This window comes from Oncorhynchus nerka, linkage group LG10 (assembly GCF_034236695.1).
Source record: "Oncorhynchus nerka isolate Pitt River linkage group LG10, Oner_Uvic_2.0, whole genome shotgun sequence".
Classification (NCBI taxonomy): Eukaryota; Metazoa; Chordata; class Actinopteri; order Salmoniformes; family Salmonidae; genus Oncorhynchus; species Oncorhynchus nerka.
The window spans coordinates 85,774,761-85,798,758 of record NC_088405.1 but is presented as its reverse complement, the minus strand read 5'-3'; the positions used below and the strand labels follow the sequence as shown (position 1 = coordinate 85,798,758).

At 42.1% G+C, this 23,998-nt stretch overlaps 2 protein-coding genes across 5 annotated transcripts in view; one reads left to right on the top strand and one right to left on the bottom strand.

Annotated features, from left to right (window-relative positions):
- The window catches only part of LOC115136190 (long-chain-fatty-acid--CoA ligase 6-like), a 104,912-nt gene that overhangs the window by 31,279 nt on the left and 49,635 nt on the right, over positions 1-23,998 (top strand). For 2 of the 3 annotated variants that reach the window (XM_065023891.1, XM_029671739.2), the window contains exon 1: positions 18,707-19,079. The exons of the other annotated variant lie outside the window; for it this stretch is intronic. In XM_065023891.1, the coding sequence (XP_064879963.1) occupies positions 19,034-19,079 (46 nt within the window). In that variant the 5' untranslated portion in view covers positions 18,707-19,033. Of the gene's footprint in view, positions 1-18,706; positions 19,080-23,998 lie in introns of those variants that run through there. 3 annotated transcript variants of the gene reach the window in all.
- On the bottom strand, positions 6,152-10,600 carry LOC115136192 (interferon regulatory factor 1-like). 2 transcript variants are annotated; one of them, XM_029671740.2, is made up of 8 exons: positions 10,442-10,600; positions 9,040-9,131; positions 8,638-8,737; positions 8,267-8,478; positions 7,818-8,088; positions 7,668-7,702; positions 7,360-7,510; positions 6,152-6,919 (listed from the first exon to the last, which is right to left on the bottom strand). In XM_029671740.2, the coding sequence occupies exons 2-8, from the start codon at positions 9,124-9,126 to the stop codon at positions 6,768-6,770; spliced, it is 1,008 nt and encodes a 335-aa protein (XP_029527600.1). In that variant the 5' UTR covers positions 9,127-9,131; positions 10,442-10,600; the 3' UTR covers positions 6,152-6,767. The 2 variants fall into 2 exon arrangements, with proteins under 2 accessions (XP_029527600.1, XP_064879958.1); XM_065023886.1 differs by lacking the exon at positions 7,360-7,510 and having other exon boundaries at positions 6,817-6,919.

The following is a 23,998-nucleotide window of genomic DNA, read 5'->3' as shown; positions in this document are numbered from 1 at the left end:
TGAACATCTTTGTTTTCGTTTACCTTGACGATATCCTGATTTTTTTCACCGTCACTCCAGATTCATGTTCAGCACGTTCGACGTGTCCTCCAGCGCCTTTTAGAGAATTGTCTTTATGTGAAGGCTGAGAAGTGCTCTTTTCATGCCTCCTCCGTCACATTTCTCGGTTCTGTTATTTCCGCTGAAGGCATTAAGATGGATCCCGCTAAGGTCCAAGCTGTCAGCGATTGGCCCGTCCCTAAGTCACGTGTCGAGCTGCAGCGCTTTCTCGGCTTCGCAAATTTCTATCGTCGTTTCATCCGTAATTTCGGTCAGGTGGCAGCTCCTCTCACAGCCCTTACTTCTGTCAAGACGTGCTTTAAGTGGTCCGTTTCTGCCCAGGGAGCTTTTGATCTCCTCAAGAAGCGTTTTACATCCGCACCTATCCTTGTTACACCTGACGTCTCTAGACAGTTCATTGTCGAGGTTGACGCGTCAGAGGTGGGCGTGGGAGCCATTCTTTCCCAGCGCTCCCATTCTGACGACAAGGTCCACCCTTGCGCGTATTTTCTCATCGCCTGTCGCAGTCGGAACGTAACTATGATGTGGGAAACCGCTGAACTGCTCGCCATCCGCTTAGCCCTAGGCGAATGGCGACAGTGGTTGGGGGGCGACCGTTCCTTTTGTCGTTTGGACTGACCATAGGAACCTTGAGTACATCCGTTCTGCCAAACGACTTAATGCGCGTCAGGCTCGTTGGGCGCTGTTTTTCGCTCGTTTCGAGTTCGTTATTTCTTATCGTCCGGGCTCTAAGAACACCAAGCCTGATGCTTTATCCCGTCTCTTCAGTTCTTCAGTAGCCTCCACTGACCCCGAGGGGATTCTCCCTGAGGGGCGTGTTGTCGGGTTGACTGTCTGGGGAATTGAGAGGCAGGTAAAGCAAGCACTCACTCACACTCCGTCGCCGCGCGCTTGTCCTAGGAACCTTCTTTTCGTTCCCGTTCCTACTCGTCTGGCCGTTCTTCAGTGGGCTCACTCTGCCAAGTTAGCCGGCCACCCCGGCGTTCGGGGTACGCTTGCTTCTATTCGCCAGCGTTTTTGGTGGCCCACTCAGGAGCGTGACACGCGTCGTTTCGTGGCTGCTTGTTCGGACTGCGCGCAGACTAAGTCCGGTAACTCCCCTCCTGCCGGCCGTCTCAGACCGCTTTCCATTCCCTCTCGACCGTGGTCTCACATCGCCTTAGACTTTATTACCGGACTGCCTTCGTCAGCGGGAAGACTGTTATTCTAACGGTTGTCGATAGGTTCTCTAAGGCGGCTCATTTTATTCCCCTCGCTAAGCTTCCTTCTGCTAAAGAGACGGCACAAATCATAATTGAGAATGTTTTCAGAATTCATGGCCTTCTGTCAGACGCCGTTTCGGACAGGGGTCCATAATTCACGTCTCAATTTTGGAGGAGTTTTGCCGTTTGATTGGGGCTTCCGTCAGTCTCTCTTCCGGTTTTCACCCCCAGTCTAACGGTCAAGCAGAACGGGCCAATCAGACTATTGGTCGCATCTTACGCAGTCTTTCTTTTCGTAACCCTGCGTCTTGGGCAGAACAGCTCCCCTGGGCAGAATACGCTCACAACTCGCTTCCTTCGTCTGCGACCGGGCTATCTCCTTTTCAGAGTAGCCTCGGGTACCAGCCTCCTCTGTTCTCGTCCCAGCTCGCCGAGTCCAGCGTCCCCTCCGCTCAGGCTTTTGTCCAACGTTGTGAGCGCACCTGGAAGAGGGTCAGGTCTGCACTTTGCCGTTATAGGGCGCAGACTGTGAGAGCCGCTAATAAGCGTAGGACTAAGAGTCCTAGATATTGTTGCGGTCAGAGAGTATGGCTCTCCACTCAAAACCTTCCCCTTAAAGACAGCTTCTCGTTGACCCCGCGGTTCATTGGTCCGTTCCGTATTTCTCAGGTCATTAATCCTGTCGCAGTGCGACTTCTTCTTCCGTGACATCTTCGTCGCGTCCACCCGGTCTTCCATGTCTCCTGTGTTAAGCCCTTTCTTCGCGCCCCCGTTCGTCTTCCCCCACCCCATCCTTGTTGAGGGCGCACCTATCTACAGGGTCCGTAAGATTTTGGACATGCGTCCTCGGGGCCGTGGTCATCAGTACCTAGTGGATTGGGAGGGGTACGGTCCTGAGGAAAGGAGTTGGGTTCCATCTCGGGACGTGCTGGACCGTTCGCTGATCGATGATTTCCTCCGTTGCCGCCAGGTTTCCTCCTCGAGTGCGCCAGGAGGCGCTCGGTGAGTGGGGGGGTACTGTCATGTATTGTCATGTTATGTCTTGTTCCTGTTCTTTCTCTTCACTTCGTTTCCCCCTGCTGGTCGTATTAGGTTACCTTCTCTCCCTTTCCTTCCCCCAGCTGTTCCTCATCTCCTCTAACTACCTCGTTTACTCTCTCCCACCTGTTCCCTTTTTTCCCTCTGATTAGGTCTCTATTTCTCTCTCTGTTTCTGCTTCTGTCTTTGTCAGATTCTCGTTTGCTTCACCCTTGTCCCGTCCTGTCGTAATCTGCCTCTTCATCAGATGCTACGTGTGATCAGGTACCTCTGTCCTCTACAACCCGCGCCTACCCGGAGAGACCAGCAGTCTGTTGCCGCTAACCCTGCTATTCTCCTCTGCTGCTAGAAGGGGACTCTCCTGTAAAGATCAGAGGACTTTATGATTTATTTGTCGCCCTCTCTGCGGGTTGTCTATTTTGTCAACCGATACATCTGAAGAGGATTTATGTCTTCCCTGTGTTTGGACATTAAAAGACTCTGTTTCTGTTAAACTGCTTTTGGGTCCTCACTCACCTGCATAACAGGAAAAGCCAGGAACGGCGAGACACGTTGATGAGACCGCACTGCCTGCCTCCAGACTCTCCCCCTGTTAGACCACCTCCCTCAGATGACCACTCAAGTCATGAACTTTCTAGTGACTGTCCATCCCCTTATGTTGTTTTTCTAAATTACTTGTAATTTTGTGCTTTGAGATTCTTTGAAAAGTTAAGTTGAATAAATGATTAATCACTGTCTCAGTAGCCTTCCCTCTAAAGCAAATGTATTGTAGTGACCCGCACAGACAGCTGTGTGTTATGTGTTAGGTTATTAGTTGGTTGTGTTGTACTTACCAGTACCCAGTGTTTGCGGGGTCCGACATGCCAATCAACCTGCTATCTGCCAATCACGGGAATGCCTGGAGTGTTCTGGAGCCGGGCTTCCAGGTGGTTGGCGGAGTGGCGTGGAGGGGGGTTGGGCGGGGGGATTGAGCATTGGAAGTTCAGACCAGGTTTAGCCATTGTTCTCTCTCTTACATCTGGCCTTGACAAGCGAAGGTCACGGTTGTTTTATAGGGTATCCTTCATTTATTTGGCGTGGGCTACGGCCAAACAGTAGCCTGTGAGAAGTTGGGTTAATAAACCGTAAATTTGTAAACTCAACCCTCTGTCTGGACAATTGTTATTTTATGATCTAGTCAGGTCATTACAGTATTATAAGAAGTTAGTAGCCAATGTTTTGCTCCAGCTGAGGTAGGCTCTGTTTAACATTAGCTGTGTACTTCATCCATCTATCTAATATTAGCCAGAGCCCTTCAACTTTACTGCAATACAAGTCTGCCGGCCGGCATTTATCTATAAGCGACTACTTACCAGGTGTGCGTGCACTTACTCTCAGAATGAGTCCGTTTTTGTTTGGGGGATCTCTTTAGACACTGCAGGCGTTACGGGACTGTTTTAAAATGCTGACGTCTAGTCGAACTCGGCTAGGCAAACCGAACAATTCTACAATTCTGCACAGTTCTTTCAGCGTCAGTATATTACGATGTAGAACAACTGGGTTTAAAATAGTACAATGGCCAGTAAAATGTTTATCTGCGAGAATTTGACAAACTACCTAAATAGGAAATTAGAAGAACTATAGATGGACTAACACAAAACCTATTGAGTAAGGCCTGGTTTGGGTCTATTCATCAGCCAAAGAGGAATTATAATATCCGTCTGTGGCTGAAACTCACATGATGAAAAATTGCTTATGTTGGTATGGATAAATAAGACTCAGCAAAATACCCAAATGAAGCCGCCGTGGACAGCACACTGTAAAAAGTAATTAGTTCAACTAACACTTTTTTTTTGTGGTGGACTCCCGTTGCCTAGAACCATTTGAGTAACCCAACTCAAAGTGTTGCAGTTGTAACGTCGGGTGAGTGATGAGTGAGGAGTCAAATGCAGAGAGCGAAGTGAACGGGAAAAACGCTTTAATGTCCTTCAAAACGTAACAGGTCCAAACATGGGTGAATGCCCTAAAACACTGGCGCTAAACAAACCCAAAACCTAGTTACAAACACTGGACAGCGAAAACCCAAAACAAACACGATACATCACCAAACGTAACAAACCAACAAGCCTGCACAAACACCAGCGGGCAAAACTAACTTAAATAACACCCATCCCAAAACCCCAACAAGGAACAGGTGAAAACAACTAGACAAAAACAAACGAAAAGGAAAAAGGGATCGGTGGCAGCTAATAGACCGGTGACGACGACCGCCGAGCGCCACCCGAGCAGGAAGGGGAGCCACCTTCGGTGGTATTCGTGACAGCAGTGTTCAATACTTAAAGTAATAAAGTGACATCCCCACCCATATGGTTATCTTTTTAAGGTGTAAATATTATTAACTTTTTGACACTAAATTGCATGAAGTATTCTGAACAATAACGATTCATTTTTTTAGTGAACATAAAAATGCAGGGTCCCTTCTACGTCAATATATATTTTTTGAAGTTTAAGTAGTTTTGATTTATAATTTTCAGTGGTCGTGTCTTAATGTTTAATGTTGTTTAATGTATTTTTGACAATATCTAATTTTATCCCACCTTAGGAGGCATTGTTGAGCACATTGGTCATTCCTCTAACAGTAACTGGAGGTAGAACTGTAAGCATCACAGGATGTTGCATTAACCCCTGTTATTAAGAGTGGTGACTAAGAGTGTTGATTGTGGTAATGGCTTGTCTCATTGTTGAACATCAATTTGCCAGATGGTTTTGATATCTGTTCATCATGATCAATTACACCTCATAGCACAGCAAAATGCTTAATACTATCTTAGAAATATAATTTTCTTTCTTCAAGTATGCATACAACATTGTGAAAAAGTATCATTAAGTCTACACATTTTTAATTACCCACAATCCTCTAAAAACATAGGTACGTGGTGCTATTAAGTATTCATAACTTGCAAAAACCTAATAATTCTATATCAGCACAAACACAGATGAATCAAGTGTTTTTACTCAAATATCAATACGTGTGAATACTACTTTATAATTTTAAGTAAAGGCATAAAACATCAAATCAAGTAAGAAAAACGTATAAAAAATATTTGACTTTAAAATGTTAAATAAACTTCAAGAACTTTGGATTAGCAGAACACAAATATAGTTATAGTTACTCAATAAGCTAATATTTGTTAACAGTACTCAAACATGAAGTAATAAGAAATCTTATTGACATACAGTATGAGCTAGGACCACTTTTGTGATTTGAGTTCTACTGACTGTTAGAGATGTTTGAGTAGACACTACACAATTTCTTTAAGTTAGGCAATTACTTTTTACATTGCAGTTGTCAAAGCAGTTTGACCCGTTTCCAAGGAATGTAACAAACTTGACATGAAAAATGTGCAGCAGTATTCAACAGTGTTTTATAGGCTTGAGGCTGATAATGTAATTCCTCTCTAATGTATTTATGGAAGTAGTTTACAACAGCTAGGATTAATGATGTGATTTACACACAATGCTGTGTTAAGTGACCGTCACCATTAAAATAAACCCTTTCATGCTCAGTTAAAAGCCCTGTCACTTTTATGAATGCCACTAAGAGACTCCCTTTAAAACTGTTTCCAAGAAAATATTATTTCATATATATTGGATTGATTTTACGATTATTACACTGTTACTATAACCTCGCGCCAGGCTGTTGTCACTGCAGTACTGCAGCTCCCCATGTCTCTTAGACAGCAAACTAACGAATCAGGTCACACAGGCTCATCAAAACATCCCTAAAAGTCTGTCCACTTTGTCATGGCAGATATAAGAAGTATTAGATAATAAGTATATTATACTATACTATATCCATATGCACTACAAAATAAGTTGGTATTTTATTTATTTTGTATAAAACAAACCACAACACAAATATTCAATACAAATACATTATTTACAGATTCAATATACAAAACAGTACATCTTTAAGACTTTTCACCAAATTAAGAGACAATTTTTCACCATAGTTTGTTATGAATGATTATTGTCCTGGAATATACAGCTATATACAAGTGTAAATAACGGATTTTATTTTCACAGTAAAACAGAAAAAACTGATATAGTTTTGCCCACCCAAGTGGAGAGTTTCTGTGGAGAGTGTCTGTGTTGAGCTGGCAACGGGATAGGTGCCCTCATATCAACTATGGATCTTGTAAATCATCAACACAGCTATGAGCACAATGATTTAATAAAGACTAGAAACACAGTAGAGCATGACACTTGGTTAAAAAATTCCTGTCAAAAATGCCAAATCACTTCAGAGATCCACCAACTGTCACAGAACAGCAGAGGTCAAATGGCAAAGATGGTGTAGCTTAAGGTTCAGAGGTCACGAAATAAAGAAGTCTTTTAGACTGTAGAGTCAGAGTGGTCTTTTGTTTCTGAACAGTGTCTGGGAAAGAGTAGGCAGGGCTCACAGTGGCCAGGAAATCCAGGCATGGCTCAAAGTGGGCAAGAGATCTGTTGGAGATAACTGGTCGTGTTGTTGTTCAGTGTGTTGTTCAGAGCCCAATGGTCGGCGTAAGAGACGAGATCTTCAGCCATTGGTAGGCCTGGGCTCAGTTCTGTGTATAACCGCAGCTCTATTTCCGACCCTATATGGCAAACAAAACAAAGCTGGTCAGTGATGCAAGAGAAGCACAGTTGAATGAAGTTACAGATTTCCTCTATGTTGTGCAATGTTGAGAGCAGCCTTGTTAGAGGATTTTGATGTAATGAAGAAAAAAAACTGAAACTTAGGCTCCGGTGTAATCATTCAGCGCTTATCTCTGCCATCTGTTTACCTTACATGCATTATTATGTTTCACACCTTATAAATATGAGAAGGAAATTCTATTGACTGAAATACGTTCCTCAATCGTCTGACAAATATTTTTCTAAAGGTCCTTGGATTCCATCAGTTTTATTTTCCTGTTGTAGTCTTTCATTTTGACTAGCAAATGTTTCACAAAGACAATACATGCAGACATGATGAAACCCTTCCGTTGAATACTACAGTATAACAAACAGTCAGATTCCCTCTAGCATCATTTACCTGAGTTATCACTCCATTGGCTCTCTGGACTGTGGTTAGACTCTGCAGTGTTGTATGACTCTACTGTAGCTACTTCATTGCTCAGGAACCCCTTGCTGTTTACACTGCCTGGCAGCTCCAATTGCTCCAATTGCTCCCAATGCTGTGCAATCTGAAAGAGCAAAACACAGGGGATGAGCCTGGTTGCATTTTTGCTTGGTTTAACTGTGTTAGAATTTGTTGTATTCAATGCAGAATACCTGCTAAACATGGGTATTCCTGATAATGAAAAAAGCACACTGAACATGTACTGGTAGAGACAAACTTACCTCAATAAGTGTTTCTTCGTTCAAATCTTCATAGTCTGTAAAGTTGAAGGAAAATTGACATGAGCATTGTGCAAACCTCAATTACATTTGCAGCCCACACTCACACACAGAGTTGAATCAAACCCAAGCATCCAGCAAGCTTAATCTTACCTGTGGAGTGATCCGGTGACACTTGGAAAGACGAGTAGTAGTTGATGCTGTCTGGTCCTATTTCCACAGAGGTGATAAAGTCTGGAACATCAGGGTGATTGACAGAGCCATCAAGATATGACGCTGCTGTGATGGTCTCCCCTAGGTTGTCTGAGCTGTCGACTTTGTTCTCCTGTATCTTTCTGTCCTCCTGCAGGTGTGTGTTGGTGTTGCGATCCTCGAGGCAATGGGTTGCACTGTTGTCCATTTCCTCTGTCTTGATCTTTAACCCCTAGAGGAGAAAACAGCAAAACATTAAATAAGATTGTAATATTCATCTCTGTTGTCACTGGTCTGAATACAGCCAGCTAAATATACATGCACCGCTCTTTATTCAGCAGAGGGAAAACAGTACTACAAGTGATGATAAAGGGATTCTAAAGATTGTTGCAGTTAAAAAGTAATATAACCTTGTCATTTTTCTTTGCATCCTTTGCTTTTGACCTCTTGTTATTTGGCTTTGTGCTGACGTTCAGCATTTTGTAAACGCGCACCGCTCCTGACCCTCTGTTGATGCTCTTGTCTTTCACCTCCTTGATGTCAGGAAGGGAGTTCATTGCACAGCGGAAATTAGCCTTCCATGTCTTAGGGTCTGGTGTAGTCTCGCCTTGTATGAATTTCCCTGCATCAACAGACAAGTAATATCATTGTTATTACGATGCAGAAAGTAGATTGAAAAACCCTAAGGTGCTGAAGTGCATATTGTTCATCTAGCAAAAATCCATTATTATAAGAGGGGCTATTCCACACTAGGTAGTCTAGGTATGTGTAATTTGCTCACCTGTGTGCATGGCCCATTGCTTGAATAGACAGGCATCCTTGTTCAGGTCCCATCCATGACGTGCAGCATGCTTCCATGGGATGGAGAATATCTTCTTGTCCTGGACAAAACCACAAAGAAATGGGTTTCAAATGAGTGCCTGCTATCTCTCACCCCAGCGTCTCCTGTACATGCTTCGTGGTTATTGTTTATTTGTTTTGTTTATTTAACCTTTATTTAACTAGGCAAGTCAATTAAGAACAAATTCTTATTTACAATGACGAGTAGTCCTGTTCATGGATAATAGTACTAAATATGTTGTGTGATGTCAATACCTCGACTGAGCTCTCTTCATACAATGACAGTGTCTTTGTAGATAAAGGAAAAATCATTAGATGAGTTTGACGAGCAGGGAAGTCTTACCTTGTCCACCCACACCAATCCACTGATGGAGTTGGACTCAATCTTATCCTCCAGCCAAGGCCTCATTCTCATCCTAGACACAGGCATGGTTCCTGGGAGATCAAGGAGAAGAGATAAACTTAGTTTTAGGCACATGGCATTTGGGGTAGATTTACAAGCACGTCACTCCCACCCACTACCCTGCTCAGTTAGTGCAGATGTTTAGTGCGCTCAGTGAAGTTCATGACCAGGAAGTGTGATGTAGCTACTATGACCATTGCCAACAACTGGCAAATTACTTGGAAATATGTGCAAATCAGTGAAAGACAGCAGTCCTACTAGTATGTCTATCATGTGCATTTTAGGACTACATTGACATTACTTTAAGGTGTACTAATTATCTTATTCAAGCAGATGCACGGTTATACTATACAGTGGTTTAAAGTACTTGAGTAAAAATACTTTAAAGTAGTACTTAAGTAGTTATTTTGGTGTATCTTTACTATTTATATATATATTTTTGTTAACTTTTACTTTACTACATCTCTAAAGAAAATAATGTACTTTTTACTCCATACATTTTCTGTGTTTACATTTTGATCTCTTAGCAGCACAGGAAATGTCTCTGATCTGGCGGACTCGCTAAACACGTTTGTAATGATGCGAATGAGTGTTGTGTTGGCTATTCATAAATAAATAAAAAACAATATAATGGTGCCATATGGTTTATAGGGAATTTGAAATGATTTATACTTGTACTTTTGATACTACTCAAGTAGTATTTTATTGGGTAACTCTTTACTTGGTCATTTTCTATTAAGGTCTCTTTACTTTTAGTCAAGTATGACAATTGGGTACTTTTTCCGCCACTGATGCTATATCGCTATTTATGTTGCATTCGAGGTTAAATGGGGCGGGTTCTATAGCTCTTGAAAAGAACGAACAGACTTATTCAACCACGCACACTTTAATCGTGCAATGAACAAGCGCATGCATATTTTGACCAATCCATTACAGTGCCTCTAAATTAGTGTTGCAACCTTGACCCACTAAAACTTGCAACTTTATATTTTAACTAGAACTCTTGAAATGTCATGAATGTACTACTGCAAAACTGCATTAATTATAACTGCATTGTTCCATGTCTCGTTAAATTCACAAATGAGCGCACCGCGCACACCACTTTGCTTCTAGCCTCGTGTCAAGCGTAAATAACATCTGTCAATGTGTGGAATATATGTGCCCAATGACAAAACACACGCTGCTGCACACATGGAAAAACAAATCCCAGTCAATTGAATAGAAAATAGCATATACTATAAATTACAAGCATATCTGCTATAAATATGTACAAAGAGCACTAGCACAAACACAACGTTTCCACGTAGCCCAGTGCATGCAATAATAAAATAAAATCACTTACAGCTACAATATGATGTCGCTTAATCCCGGTGATTTGTAATTGAGCCTAAAAGCAAGTATTTCCTTTTGTGAAGATGGAGCGGGAAGTTATTCCTCTGTGATTCCTTGGAACGTTTATATCCACCCAGGTCTTCCTTTACAGTGTGTACAATCTACTGAAGGAAACTGGTTTTTATATAAAGTGGGTGGGATTTCCCCAATATAGTATCATGCACACTCTTCATTGGTGGGGGCGACAGTTTGGGCAGCAGTCCGCATCTGCGCTGAGGCAGAACTGCACATACAGGCGCGCTCAAACTTCAGGCAACATGATTTCCGAGAAATCATGCTGTTGTGAGAGATAAGGTGTGACGAGGAAGTCTTGAGCATAGCCAATAAACGAATATATTGCATGATCCTGCATGTAGCATGATCATGACGTTTCAATTTACAATATATTGGCTCAGTGAAGTAATCATTCCACATGTATTCCCGCCAATTGTCCTAAATAAATACACATAATTAGATAATAAGATTGCACTATTGGGTGAGTGGCCTATGCATTTTCTGTTATCGATGCAATTATGTCCCGCAAAGCATCAAACAGCCAAAATCCAGGCAAACCCTTCAGAATAAATTGTAGTCGAGTCGCGCTTTTCCGGGAAATGGTGTAGTTATTCAAATCAACGACAGGGGCAGTCTTGACTCTCCAGTTGATACAGAGTTGTGTCACAGACTCCAGTTCAGACTTCATGTAAGTCACTGCTGACAACAGTGTGTTTCTTGTTTACGTAAGATAAACAAACAGGGGTGGACTGGCCACTCGTTAGCAAGGCCCACCCAATCAGATTTAGAAAAAAAATATTCAAATGTCAGAATTGAAGAAATACAACATATTACCTGGAATGATATTCACTATCACAGGATGGTTTTGACAAAAATAACTAACTGAAAGCCACCCCAACAAGCCACAAATATGACTGCAGTGAGGCATATGCCACTGAATGTTTCATTTGTTAATTTAGCAAACAAGATGTATCATAATCCAGTGCCATTTTCACAGTCAACACACCTACATTTTAGCTTTAGTTAGCTTTAAAATGCTAAATGTTCTCTCAGCCTCATGGCAAAATGTGTAGAATAACATGAGATTAGCAATAAAACTGCAAATTTTTCTCTGCCCCATGTCAAAATATGTAAAATTGCAGGTAGTTAGTTTCTTTGAGGGGACCACAGTATTTTAGCTAGCTAACATTAGCATTGCTAGCTATTTTTGATGAACTTCGCTAGTAAAATCAATATTTACATCTCTTGTCAATATGGCTACATAATAATTTCCATGCCACTCTAAGTTAGTGTAATTTAGACTAAACAAATATCACGAATATCCGGTCAAAAGTTTTAGAACAACTACTCATTCAAGGGTTTTTCTTTATTTTTACTATTTTCTACGTTGTAGAATAATAGTGTAGACATCAAAACTATGAAATAACACATATGGAATCATGTAGTAACCAGAAAAGTGTTAAATGAATCAAAATATATATGAGATTTGAGATTTTTCAAATAGCCACCCTTTGCCTTGATGACAGCTTTGCACACTCTTGGCATTCTCTCAACCAGTTTCATGAGGTAATCACCTGGAATGCATTTCAATTAACAGGTGTGCCTTCTTAAAGTTTCTTTCCTTAATGCATTTGAGCCAATTAGTTGTTTTGTGACAAGGTAGGGGGGGTATACATAAGATAGCCCTATTTGGTAAAAGGCCAAAGTCCATATTATGGTAAGAACAGCTAAAATAAACAAAGAGAAACGACAGTCCATCATTTAAGACATGAAGGTCAGTCAATACGGAACATTTCAGGACGTTCAAAGTTTCTTCAAGTGCAGTCACAAAAAAAACATCAAGCACTATGATGAACTGGCTCTCATGAGGACCGCAAAAGGAATGGAAGTCCCTGCTGCATAGGGTAAGTTCATTAGAGTTACCAGCTTCAGAATTGCAGCCCAAATAATTGCTTCACAGAGTTCAAGTAACAGACACATCTCAACATCAACTGTTCAGAGGAGACTGTGTGAATCAGGCCTTCATATTCAAATTGCTGTAAAGAAACCACTACTAAAGGACACCAATAATAAGAAAAGACTTGCTTGGGCCAAGAAGCAATGGACATTAGACCAGTGGAAATTGTCCTTTGATCTGGAGTCCAAATTTGAGATTTTTGCTTCCAACTGCCGTGTCTTTGTGAGATGCGGTGTGGGTGAATGAATGATCTCTGCATGTGTATTTCCCACCTTAAAGCATGGAGGAGGAGTTGTTATGGTGTGGCGGTGCTTTGCTGGTGACACTGTCTGATTTATCTAGAATTCAAGGCACACTTAACCAGCATGGCTACCACAGCATTCTGTAGCAATACGCCATCCCATCTGGTTTGTGGTTAGTGGGACTATCATTTGTCTTTCAACAGGACGATGACCCAAAACATACCTCTAGGCTGTGTAAGGGCTATTTGACCAAGAAGGAGAGTGATGGAGTGCTATATCAGATGACCTGGCCTCCACAATCCCCCAACCCCAACCAATTTGAGATGGTTTGGGATGAGTCAGACCGCAGAGTTAAGGAAAAGCAGCCAACAAGTGGGAACTCCTTCAAGACTGTTGGAATAGCATTCCAGGTGAAGCTGGTTGAGAGAATGCCAAGAGTGTACAAAGCTGTCATCAATGCAAAGGGTGGCAATTTGAAGAATCTCAAATATAAAATACTTTGATTCGTTTAACATTTTTTGGGTTACTACATGATTCCATATGTGTTATGGATGTGGATGTACAATGTAGAAAATAGTAAAAATAAAGAAACTCACTCTGAGTATGAGCTCTAAAACTTGTGACCGGTAGTGTATGTCTAGAATTATTTATTTCAGCTTTTATTTCTTTCATCACATTCCCAGTGGGCCAGAAGTTTACATACACTCAATTAGTATTTGGTAGCATTGCCTTTAAATTGTTTAACTTGGGTCAAACGTTTCGGGTAGCCTTCCACAAGCTTCCCAAAATAAGTTGGGTGAACGTTGGCCCATTCCTCCTGACAGAGCTGGTGTAACTGAGTCAGGTTTGTAGGCCTCCTTGCTTGCACTTGCTTTTTCAGTTCTGCCCAGAAATGTTCTATAGGATTGAGGTCAGGGCTTTGTTATGGCCACTCCAATACCTTGACTTTGTTGTCCTTGAGCCATTTTGCCACAACTTTGGAAGTATGCTTGGGTCACTGTCCATTTGGAAGACCCATTTGAGACCAAGCTTTAACTTGATGTCCTGAGATGTTGCTTCAATATATCCACATCATTTTCTTCCCTCATGAAGCCATCTATTTTGTGAAGTCCACCAGTCCCTCCTGCAGCAAAACACCCCCACAACATGATGCTGCCAGCCCCATGCTTCACGGTTGGGATGGTATTCTTTGGCTTGTAAGCATCCCCCTTTTTCTTCTAAACATAACGATGGTCATTATGGCCAAAAAGTACAATCTTTGTCCCCATGTGCAGTTGCAAACCGTAGTCTGGCGTTTTTATGGTGATTTTGGAGCAGTGGCTTCTTCTATGCTAAGCGGCCTTTCAGGTTATGTCGATATAAGACCTGTTTTACTGTGGATATAGATACTTTCATACATTTTTCCTCCAGCATCTTCACAAGGTCCTTTGCTGTTTTTCTGGGATTGATTTGCACTTTTCGCTCCAAAGTACATTCATCTCTAGGAGACAGAACGCCTCTCTTTCCTGGGTGGTATGATGGCTGCGTGGTCCCCTGGTGTTTATACTTGCATACTATTGTTTGTACAGATGAACGTGGTACCTTCAGGCGTTTGGAAATTGCTCCCAAAGATGAACCAGACTTGTGGAGGTCTACAATTTTATTTCTGAGGTCTTGGCTGATTTATTTTGATTTTCCCATGATGTCAAGCAAAGAGGCACTGAGTTTGAAGGTAGGCCTTGAAATACATCCACAGGTACACCGCCAATTGACTCAAATGATGTCAATTAGCCAATCAGAAGCTTCTAAAGCCATGACATCATTTTCTGGAATTTTCCAAGCTGTTTAAAGGCACAGTCAACTTAGTGTATGTAAACTTCTGACCAACTGGAATTGTGATACAGTGAATTATAAGTGAAATAATCTGTCTGTAAACAGTTGTTGATTTGTGTCATGCACAAAGTAGATGTCTTAACTGACTTGCCAGAACTATAGTTTGTTAACAAGAAATTTGTGGTGGTTGAAAAACGAGTTGTAATGACTCCAACCTAAGAGTATGTAAACTTCCAAGTTCAACTGTATATATACAGTACCAGTCAAAAGTTTGGACACACCTACTCATTCCAGGGTTCTTTTTTAAAACTATTTTCTAGATTGTAGAATAATATTGAAGACATCAACACATATGGAATCACGTAGTAACCGAAAAATCTTAATATATTTTATATTTGAGATTCTTCAAAGTAGCCACCCTTTTCCTTGATGACAGCTTTGCACATTCTTGGCATACTCTCAACCAGCTGCACCTGTAATGTTTTTACAACGGTCTTGAAGGAGTTCCCACATATGCTGAGCACTTGTTGGCAGCTTTTCCTTCACTCTGCGGTCTGACTCATCCAAAACCATCTCAATTGGGTTGAGGTTATGTGATTGTGGAGGACAGGTCATCTGATGCAGCACTCCATCACTCTCCTTCTTGGTCAAATAGCCCTTACACAGCCTGGAGGTGTGATGGGTCATTGTCCTGTTTAAAAACAATTGATAGTCCCACTAAGTGCAAACCAGATGGGATGGCGTGTCACTGCAGAATGCTGTGGTAGCCATGGTGTTTAAGTGTGCCTTGAATTCTAAATGAATCACCAACAGTGTAACCAGCAAAGCACCCCCACACCATCACACCTTCTCCTCTTCTATGCTTCACAGTGGGAACCACACATGCAGAGATCATCCGTTCACCTACTCTGTGTCTCACAAGGACATGGCGGTTGGAACCAAAAAATTGTCTTTCTTGGTGTCCTTTAGTGGTGGTTTCTTTGTAGCAATTCGACAATGAAGGCCTGATTCACGCAATCTCCTCTGAACAGTTGATGTTGAGATGTGTCTGTTACTTGAACTCTGTGAAACATTTATTTGGGATGCAAATTCTCAGGCTGGTAACTCTAATGAAATTATCCTTTGCAGCAGAGGGAACTCTGGGTCTTCCTTTCCTGTGGCAGACCTCTTGAGAGCCAGTTTCATCATAGTGCTTGATGGTTTTTGCGACTGCACTTGAAGAAACTGTCAAAGTTCTTGAAATGTTCTGTATTGACTGACCTTCATGTCTTAAAGTATTGATGGATTGTTATTTCTCTTTGTTCTTGCCATAATATGGACATGGTATTTTACCAAATAGGGCTCGTTAAACAGAGAACCCGTGCAAAACGCACGGAGGAACAAACAAAGTTCCGACACTCATACACTTTACGTAACTGTGAAAACAAATAACGGAAAATCCAACCGAGCACATCACAATAAAATACTCATCCCGCACAAATTTAGGCAGGCAACAGGTTACAATTATACATACAGAAATTAATGCAAATGAAACGAGGTGTGAACAGGAACCAAAGACAAAACAAACAGAAAGGGAAAAAGGGATCGGTGATGGCTAGTAGACCGGCAACGCCGACCGCCGCCCGAACAGTGAGAGGAGCCACCTTCAGTAGAAGTCGTGACATGCACTACTTTATACCAGAGCCCTATAGACATTTGATCAAAAGTAGTGCACTACTTTCTCCCAGAGCCCTATGGACATTTGATCAAAAGTAGTGCACTACTTTATATCAGAGCCGTACAGACATTTGATCAAAAGTAGTGCACTATAAAGGAAATCGGGTACCATTTGGGATGCAAACAGTATTCATTCACCTGTGTGATCTGGTTGCCTGCCTTTGTTTAACATGTTTAAAGTGGCCATGTTTGTCTTTTCTGCGGAGGGAGGAGAAGAAGCGTGTGGCTGGTGGCACGACAGAACATGACAGATGGGAGGCCCTGACCATGACCCACTTGATACCACAATAGGGCAATTACGTCTCCCTTCCATGGCTCCCTCCCCGGCTCCCTTAGGAGACTTCCTCCAAGAAGTTTTTTAGGTTGCTCAAAATGTGTCCTCTCAAAACATACAATGGGTACAATGAATGAATGAAATTTTATTTTCGTGTCAAATTGCCAATTGGCAACCCATCCCTTATGGGATTAATTGACACATAAACAAACATTACAATAATTCCCTATGGTAATTAAATGATTATTATTCTTCCAGTGTTCTCTGCGTTGCGCATCACATAAAGAGTGAAAAAATATATAGAATTAATATTTTTAAATAATATAATCAATACATGATAGCATATAAGGTTATCCAAACAATAATCACATCCCTAGAGCATGTGTAGGCTAGGCCTACTTAAAATGGTGTCGAAATTAACCAGTTGTATAAAATAGGCTACAGTATGGTGTGATATAGTCTATGTATGACAAGCCAAGAAGTAGAAATGTATCTCTGTGTGCGGTCCTATCAAATGGTCACGAACATTTTGACGTTGCAGCAGCCGTAATCTCGTTCCCAGACACTTCAATCCAAATACACGAAGAGTGTCGGACCAACGCGTCAAACTTGGCTTTCGTTAGCAGAGACCCGGGAGAAACTCCAGGTGCCGCATTGGTTTAATCGACTTAATCTGCCAAACAATCATATCCCACAAACTCTTCCCCCTATCCCTCCTCCATGCACTAATGACGCGTTCATGTGCAAGTTGAAACTAGGAAACTCTGAAATATCAGACTTGCCGCGTTCAACCAGTTAGCAGGTCGGAAATGTAGGAGTTACTTAGTTCCGACTAGGACATGAACGTGCTAGCACACAACAAGCACAAAGCCACGCCTCACAGTTGTGTGATTCGCTAAAATTAAATGATGACGAATACTTGACTCAGTAGGTCACTCCTATAGAATTATATGGTCACTCCCAATAAATAAAGATTTGAATGGTAGATATCCCAGGTGTACATGCCTGTGCGGAGGACAGGCTTTAGCCTTTTGGTGGCCCTAAACAAGATTTTGTTGCGGCCCCCGCACCTTGCGTGCAAAACATTTTAGTGGCCCACCTCTTGATGGCGGAGAGAAAAAAAATGTACGTTAATTTCCTGCAAATTCTACACATGTTGCCTTGAGGAGTAGACTAAATGTTGCCGTTTTAAAGCAAGTTATCTGCAATTCTACACATTATACACATGAGTCAGAGGGAAAATGTTGTAATTGTACAACTCATTTCATGCCATGTCGCTCTGGATAAGAGCGTCTGCTAAATGACTTAAATGTAATGTAAATGACTCTCGTTTTACCATGGGGCAGAGGGAAAATGTTGTAATTGTACAACTCATTTCATGCCATGACTCTCGTTTTACCATGGGGCAGATAGAAACAATTACAGTTTGACTGACATGGCAAGAGGAAAACTGCTGATGCACAACCAAATGTATAAATTGCACCTTTTGTATTCTACTATTCTAACGCCTAACAGAGACCCGACTGAGTTAGGGGGTCGGGGCCCACTAACGGCCGGGGGCCCAAGCCGACCGCCTATGTCGCTAATGCCCAGGGCCGGCCATGGCTGTGGCAATTGTCTATAGATGAGGTTACATCAGCAGCAGCAGAAGGGATGGGCACTCCCCTTGCTGTGTAGGGTGAATTTTCAAGGTGATGTTAATTCAGGGGTAGTGTCATGTCACGTGACAAGTGTATCTCCAACCCATCTCACTCTTGGGGAATTGTGAATTAGCAGGACTCAAACATATTCCCCACGGAAATTTACTGAAATGTACCTAGTAAACCCAACTCTAGAATCCGCTATAATTTGCATAGCCTCCTGTAGCCTAGGCGATATACCTCCCGATAATAAAATACCGATATGTAGGCTACATCTATTACAGGACAGAGACTACACAGAACTATTATCAGACATCATCATGAGCATTATCTAAATCTAATAGACTCATCATGTACAAAAATCAAACATCAATTTGGTCTGTTAACGCGTTTATACACAGCACCCATGCTGCCTTGCATGTTGGTAATATAAATGTATTCGTGTAGTGAATAAAAAAGAAAGAAAATAAATAGTCCGCTATAACAGCCTACCGCTATAGTCACCCTTACAATTATCCCCGCATAACCTTGCTACTCGCGCATCTCCCCTCTGACGCAGGCTAAACCCTTTAATTTCAGTGGGTAGGCCGTTGCGAAGGGCAGCCTATAGACTACCTAGAGGTTATATAAAATATATAGTCCAGGAGGAATTGTATTCGTTCATATTTGAGGAGGCATTTTTCTTATCTTCTCGTGTGCACCTATACTCATTTCTACTCTCCAAGGCAAATAGGCTCCTGTAAACCGGTTGGACGTTGCATGCTGTATTGACTGGCTCGCAGTAGCCTAGTATTACTCGTTGGTTTTCATAATCTCCCAGATTGCCGGCTGGTACTGCAGTCGATGCTGCAGTTGTAGGCTCTTGCACCGGGCTGTGTGCTGCGACAGCAGACTCAATGAGAAAGGAATGCTTGCCTTCGTTCTGATCTCTGGGTCTATCTGGATTATATTAGGTGAGTTTCATATATTTTCATTCATTATGTTCACCATAGAATAGCAGGTGCTATGTATTGCATGGGCGCAGCCTCTCTGAAATTGTGAGACAGGTTATTGATTTACAATTCATATAGGATCAATTATTTTTACGGGTGCAGTTTCCATATTTAGAATAGCCTATAGAGTGGCCTGCATGATATGAATACATTTTCTGGATACAGTTATTCGCGTCCGGCCTACGAGGAATGCCTCTTGGAAAGGTTATCTTTATGTGCATACCTGCCGGTCTGACAGGGTGTGCAGCACTATAACGTAACCTATTTGATGAACTACTCTTAATTAATAGGCAACACCAGTTTTTTGGACATCTTCACAGAACAACGATTTTATTCGAAGCCGGCCTTGCAATTACAGGCATATGGCATGACATGGGCAAGATCATAGCATACCATAACGCCAAAATTCTACGCATACAACAAATGGGCCGGTACATTTTTTTCTTCACTTAGGCCTAGATATTATTTAGTGTTTTAATGAATGATACATATTTACGGTAGCCTATTCTGTATACGAAGTTATTCCACATGACATGCTTCAAAATGAAAAAGTATTGTCGGCAGGCTAAGGTCATGTGCAATAGCCTACTATAGGGTACGCTATCTCTGCGTAATGAAAACCACCTAGCAACTGCATGTTGCCTATCAGTGACTCAATGACTGATGCTAGCATGCATCGTCGTAAATGTAAGCAATTATCAGACAGTCAGACAGATATAAATAGCCATAATTGAATGTAGGATATGTCTTTATTGCGACGTGGCACAGTGGTTGCGGATGAATGTTTGCTTCTAAATCTACCCCTGCCATAGTGTGACGTGCACCTTCACGCGCTGAAGCGATCTTGTCTGATTGGAAGGAGCTGTTCAATGGTGAGGGTCCTGAAACACTGCATCCAGTCCGAGCATATTTAGCACTCTCTGGAGTAGCGGTCTGTAAAACAGTTTTATTCCACCAGTCAGGGGCATGGGGTAAAATGTGACCATTTTAAAATACATTTGGGCATATACTCAACATATCAGCATGTTTGATCTATAGTAACCTCGTGCCCAAAATATAAAGTAGCCAAGCCTAAGGCCTGTACTTCTGTTGCGTTCTCAACGTTTACTTTACAGCCATTGTACACTGTCAAATGCTAGTCATCGTCATGCATAATGCATTGTTTTAACATCTGAGGTACTACACAGGTAAACCTATTCTTTTTCCCCTCTCAATAATTTACAGGATAAGACACATGCTCCACTCATCACAGACTGAAACGTTTTGCCAAAATTCTGTATTTTCTGAACATTGTAGGCTGCATTTCTCAATTAGCTTACCTTTTAAGTCAGCATGAAGCCTTTCTAGGCTGTATGAAGTAATATTACAGGCCTACCAGTGGTAGTTAAGTGTTGTCTCTGTAATTTAGGAACATTGCAATCGAAGAGTGTACATAATATCAAGCTCTGTACATTAGGCTATGCTACTACTATATACATGAGGTGTTCATTTACATTATAAACTGGGTGGTTCGAGCTCTGAATGCTGATAGGCTGACAGCCATGTTATGTCAGACCTATAATACGGGTATGACCAAACATTTATTTGTACTGCTCTAATTCCATTGGTAAACAGTTTATAATAGCAATAAGGCACCTCAGGGGTTTATGGTATATTGCCAATATACCACATCTAAGGGCTGTTTCTAGGCATTCTGCGTTGCATTGTGCCCAAGAACAGCCTTTAGCTGTGGTATATACCACACACTCCCAGGCCTTATTGCTTAATTAACAGGTTCATATTCATATTTATGTAACCTCATAAAGAGGGGAAATTATATGCCTACTTCTCATATAATCCATCACATATATTGGACTACATTGACCAAACGGAAAGTACTGGACAAGGGTTATGTCCTCTCCTGATTCATCACATGCTTTACTGGGTTTCATTAGATCACTCTTAAAAAGCATTGCCTGACATCCCCTTCCTACAGAAAATCACACATGTCGTTTTACAGACTGTATACTACAGTACTGAGTACATGCACACATCTACAGACAAACGCACCCACATACAAACAAACTCCTGCTAGTTTGTATGTGTGTGGGTTTGTCTGTAGATGTGTGCATGTACTCAGTACTATAGTATACAGTCTGCAAAACGACATGTGTGATTTTCTGTAGGAAGGGAGGCACTCTGGGTTTAGGGAGTGGGAGGGAGGATGGGGAGAGAGCGAGAGTAGCTGCAGAGTCTGCTCAGGGTGGTGTGATACGGTGGCCAACCAGGCACAAACTAGGCCAAACGAGGTTCTCCTTTACCCCCTCGCAGTCCTCGCTGAGTGTAATCATAGGTTTGTAGAAGTCAATTGGGAAATCTGATACAGTCGGATGCATTTCAGCACTCCTTTAAGTGTACACCATGAGAAGCTAGTGTGCCCTGTTCCTTTATTAGTGCTGCTGCTTTTCCTCCTCGTGTGGCATGGAAGGTGTGGATGTGCGCAGCATGCATACAATGGGCTTAAAGTGGTTGTGAATCTGCAGAGGTGACACTGTGGTAGGGAGGAAGGGAGAGAGAGAGAGAGAGAGAGAGAGAGCGAGAGAGAGGGGGAGGGAGGAAGGAAGGAAGGGAGAGAGAGAGAGAGGGGGGAAGGAAGGGAGAGGAGAGAGAGAGAGAGAGAGAGAGAGAGAGAGAGAGAGAGAGGGGGAGGGAGGGAGGGAGGAAGGAAGGAAGAGAGAGGAGGGAGGGGGGAGGGAGGGAGAGAGAGGAGAGAGAGAGAGAGAGAGAGAGAGAGAGAGAGAGAGTGAGCTAACAGGCCTTAATCTCATGGCAGCAGAGGCTTATTGCTGGGTACTTTCTGCAGATGGGGAGAGGGGGTGGGACTCAGGCCAAGTGTGCATGGTGTGTTCCTCCCCCTTGATTTAAGCCTCTGAGGTCAACCCTACACCTTCCATTCACAACCCTTGAGCTACCGGTAGGGTGCATGAACAGTAACCAAAGATACAGTGGGCCTAGCTACATTTCTTTTGTTTATTTAGTGAGTAAATATATTTCTTAAAACTGCTTTGTAGGTTAAGGGCATGTAAGTAAACATTTTACAGTAAGGTGTACAACATACCTGTTGTATTCGGCGCATGTGACAAATAAAAATTGATTTCAAAAGGAAAGAAACAGTACATGTATGGAAAATTAACTAAATGGACTCTACACTGTAAAACCGGATAAGTTCTGACTACTCAAAGTTTTGAGGAAACCAATTACCTAAAAATAATGTGTTAAACTTAAATAGCTGAATTGAGTAGTACTAATTTGATATGAGTAATACTAATAAAAAAAATTGTAAGATATTGGAGCCAGGCCTCCAATAATTTCCCAGTATCCCTTTTGATTGAATTGTAGAATTACCACCCATGAGTGATTTTTTTTGTGACAGAGACATGGTTGTTAAATTCATTGAATTTCAGTTATGTGGCCTTCACCAAGTGAGCTCCTAGACAAATGGTATCGATATAATTGAAGCATTACATATATCATAAGGCCTTATACAGTCGACTGAAACTCATAGTTTACAGCCCACGTCAGGCCTGTAAGTAGGATTCAAAATTCCACCAACTTTCCCAAAAACATTTCCAGTAATTTTCCAACCAGGATTTCTGAAAAACCTGGAAAATCTACCAGAATTTTGCATCCCTAACTGTAAATCCCATTATGCTGGCTTCAAAGTGATGTGTAATTCCTATTGGACTTGTTAGGCTTTCCAAGAGTTTAAATTTGTATTCACCCACAACCTGCATTGATGACTGCCAGGGTTAGAACCTGTTGTGACTAGGGGGCAGTATTTTCATTTTTGGAAAAATAACGTACCCAAAGTAAACGGGATATTTTGTTAGGACAAGATGCTAGAATATGCATATAATTGACAGCTTAGGATAGAAAACACTCTAAAGTTTCCAAAACTGTAAAAATATTGTCTGTGAGTATAACAGAACTGATATTGCAGGCGAAAGCCTGAGAAAAATCCAATCCGGAAGTGCCTCATGTTTTGAAAGCTCTGCGTTCCAATGCGTCCCTATTGAGCAGTGAATGGGCTATCAACCAGATTACTTTTTTTCTACGTATTCCCCAAGGTGTCTACAGCATTGTGACGTAGTTTTACGCATTTATGTTGAAGAATACCCGTAAGGGGCTACATTGTGTATGTCACGTTCTGACCTTTATTTCCTTTGTTTTGTCATTATTTAGTATGGTCAGGGCGTGAGTTGGGGTGGGCAGTCTATGTTTGTTTTTCTATGATTTTGGGATTTCTATGTTTCGGCCTAGTATGGTTCTCAATCAGAGGCAGGTGTCATTAGTTGTCTAATTGAGAATCATACTTAGGTAGCCTGGGTTTCACTGTTTGTTGGTGGGTGTTTGTTTCCATGTCTGTGTTTTTCACCACACGGTACTGTTTTGGTTTTCGTTCGTTCCACGTTTATTGCTTTTGTATTCAGGTGTTCATGTTGAGTATTTCTTATTAAAAGAACCATGGACACTTACCACACCGCATATTGGTCCTCCGATCCTTCTCGCCTCTCCTCTTCAGAAGAAGAGGAGGAAAACCTTTACAGAAACACCCACCAACCAAGGACCAAGCGGCGTGGTAACAGACAGCGACGACAGCAGCAGCAGCAGCAACAACAGCGGCCAGCATCACAGGACTCCTGGACATGGGAGGAGATTTTGAACAGAGAAGAACCCTGGGCACAGGATGGGGAGCGGCAGCGATATGAGGCAGCACGGCAGCGCGACAGGTACGAGAGGCAGCCCCAAAACATTTTGGGGGGGGAACAAGTGTGGGGCTAAGCCAGGTAGCAGACCTGAGCTCACTCCTCGTGCTTAATATAAGCAGTGCGTTACTGGTC

Excerpts from the sequence above, each read along its gene's own strand:
- LOC115136192 (XM_029671740.2), bottom strand. The coding sequence starts at position 9,126 with ATGCCTGTGTCTAGGATGAGAATGAGGCCTTGGCTGGAGGATAAGATT. Across the intron at positions 8,738-9,039 it reads GATTGGTGTGGGTGGACAAG|GACAAGAAGATATTCTCCAT; the intron begins GTAAGACTTCCC and ends GGTTTTGTCCAG. Across the intron at positions 7,511-7,667 it reads ACGAAGAAACACTTATTGAG|ATTGCACAGCATTGGGAGCA; the intron begins GTAAGTTTGTCT and ends TTGCTCTTTCAG.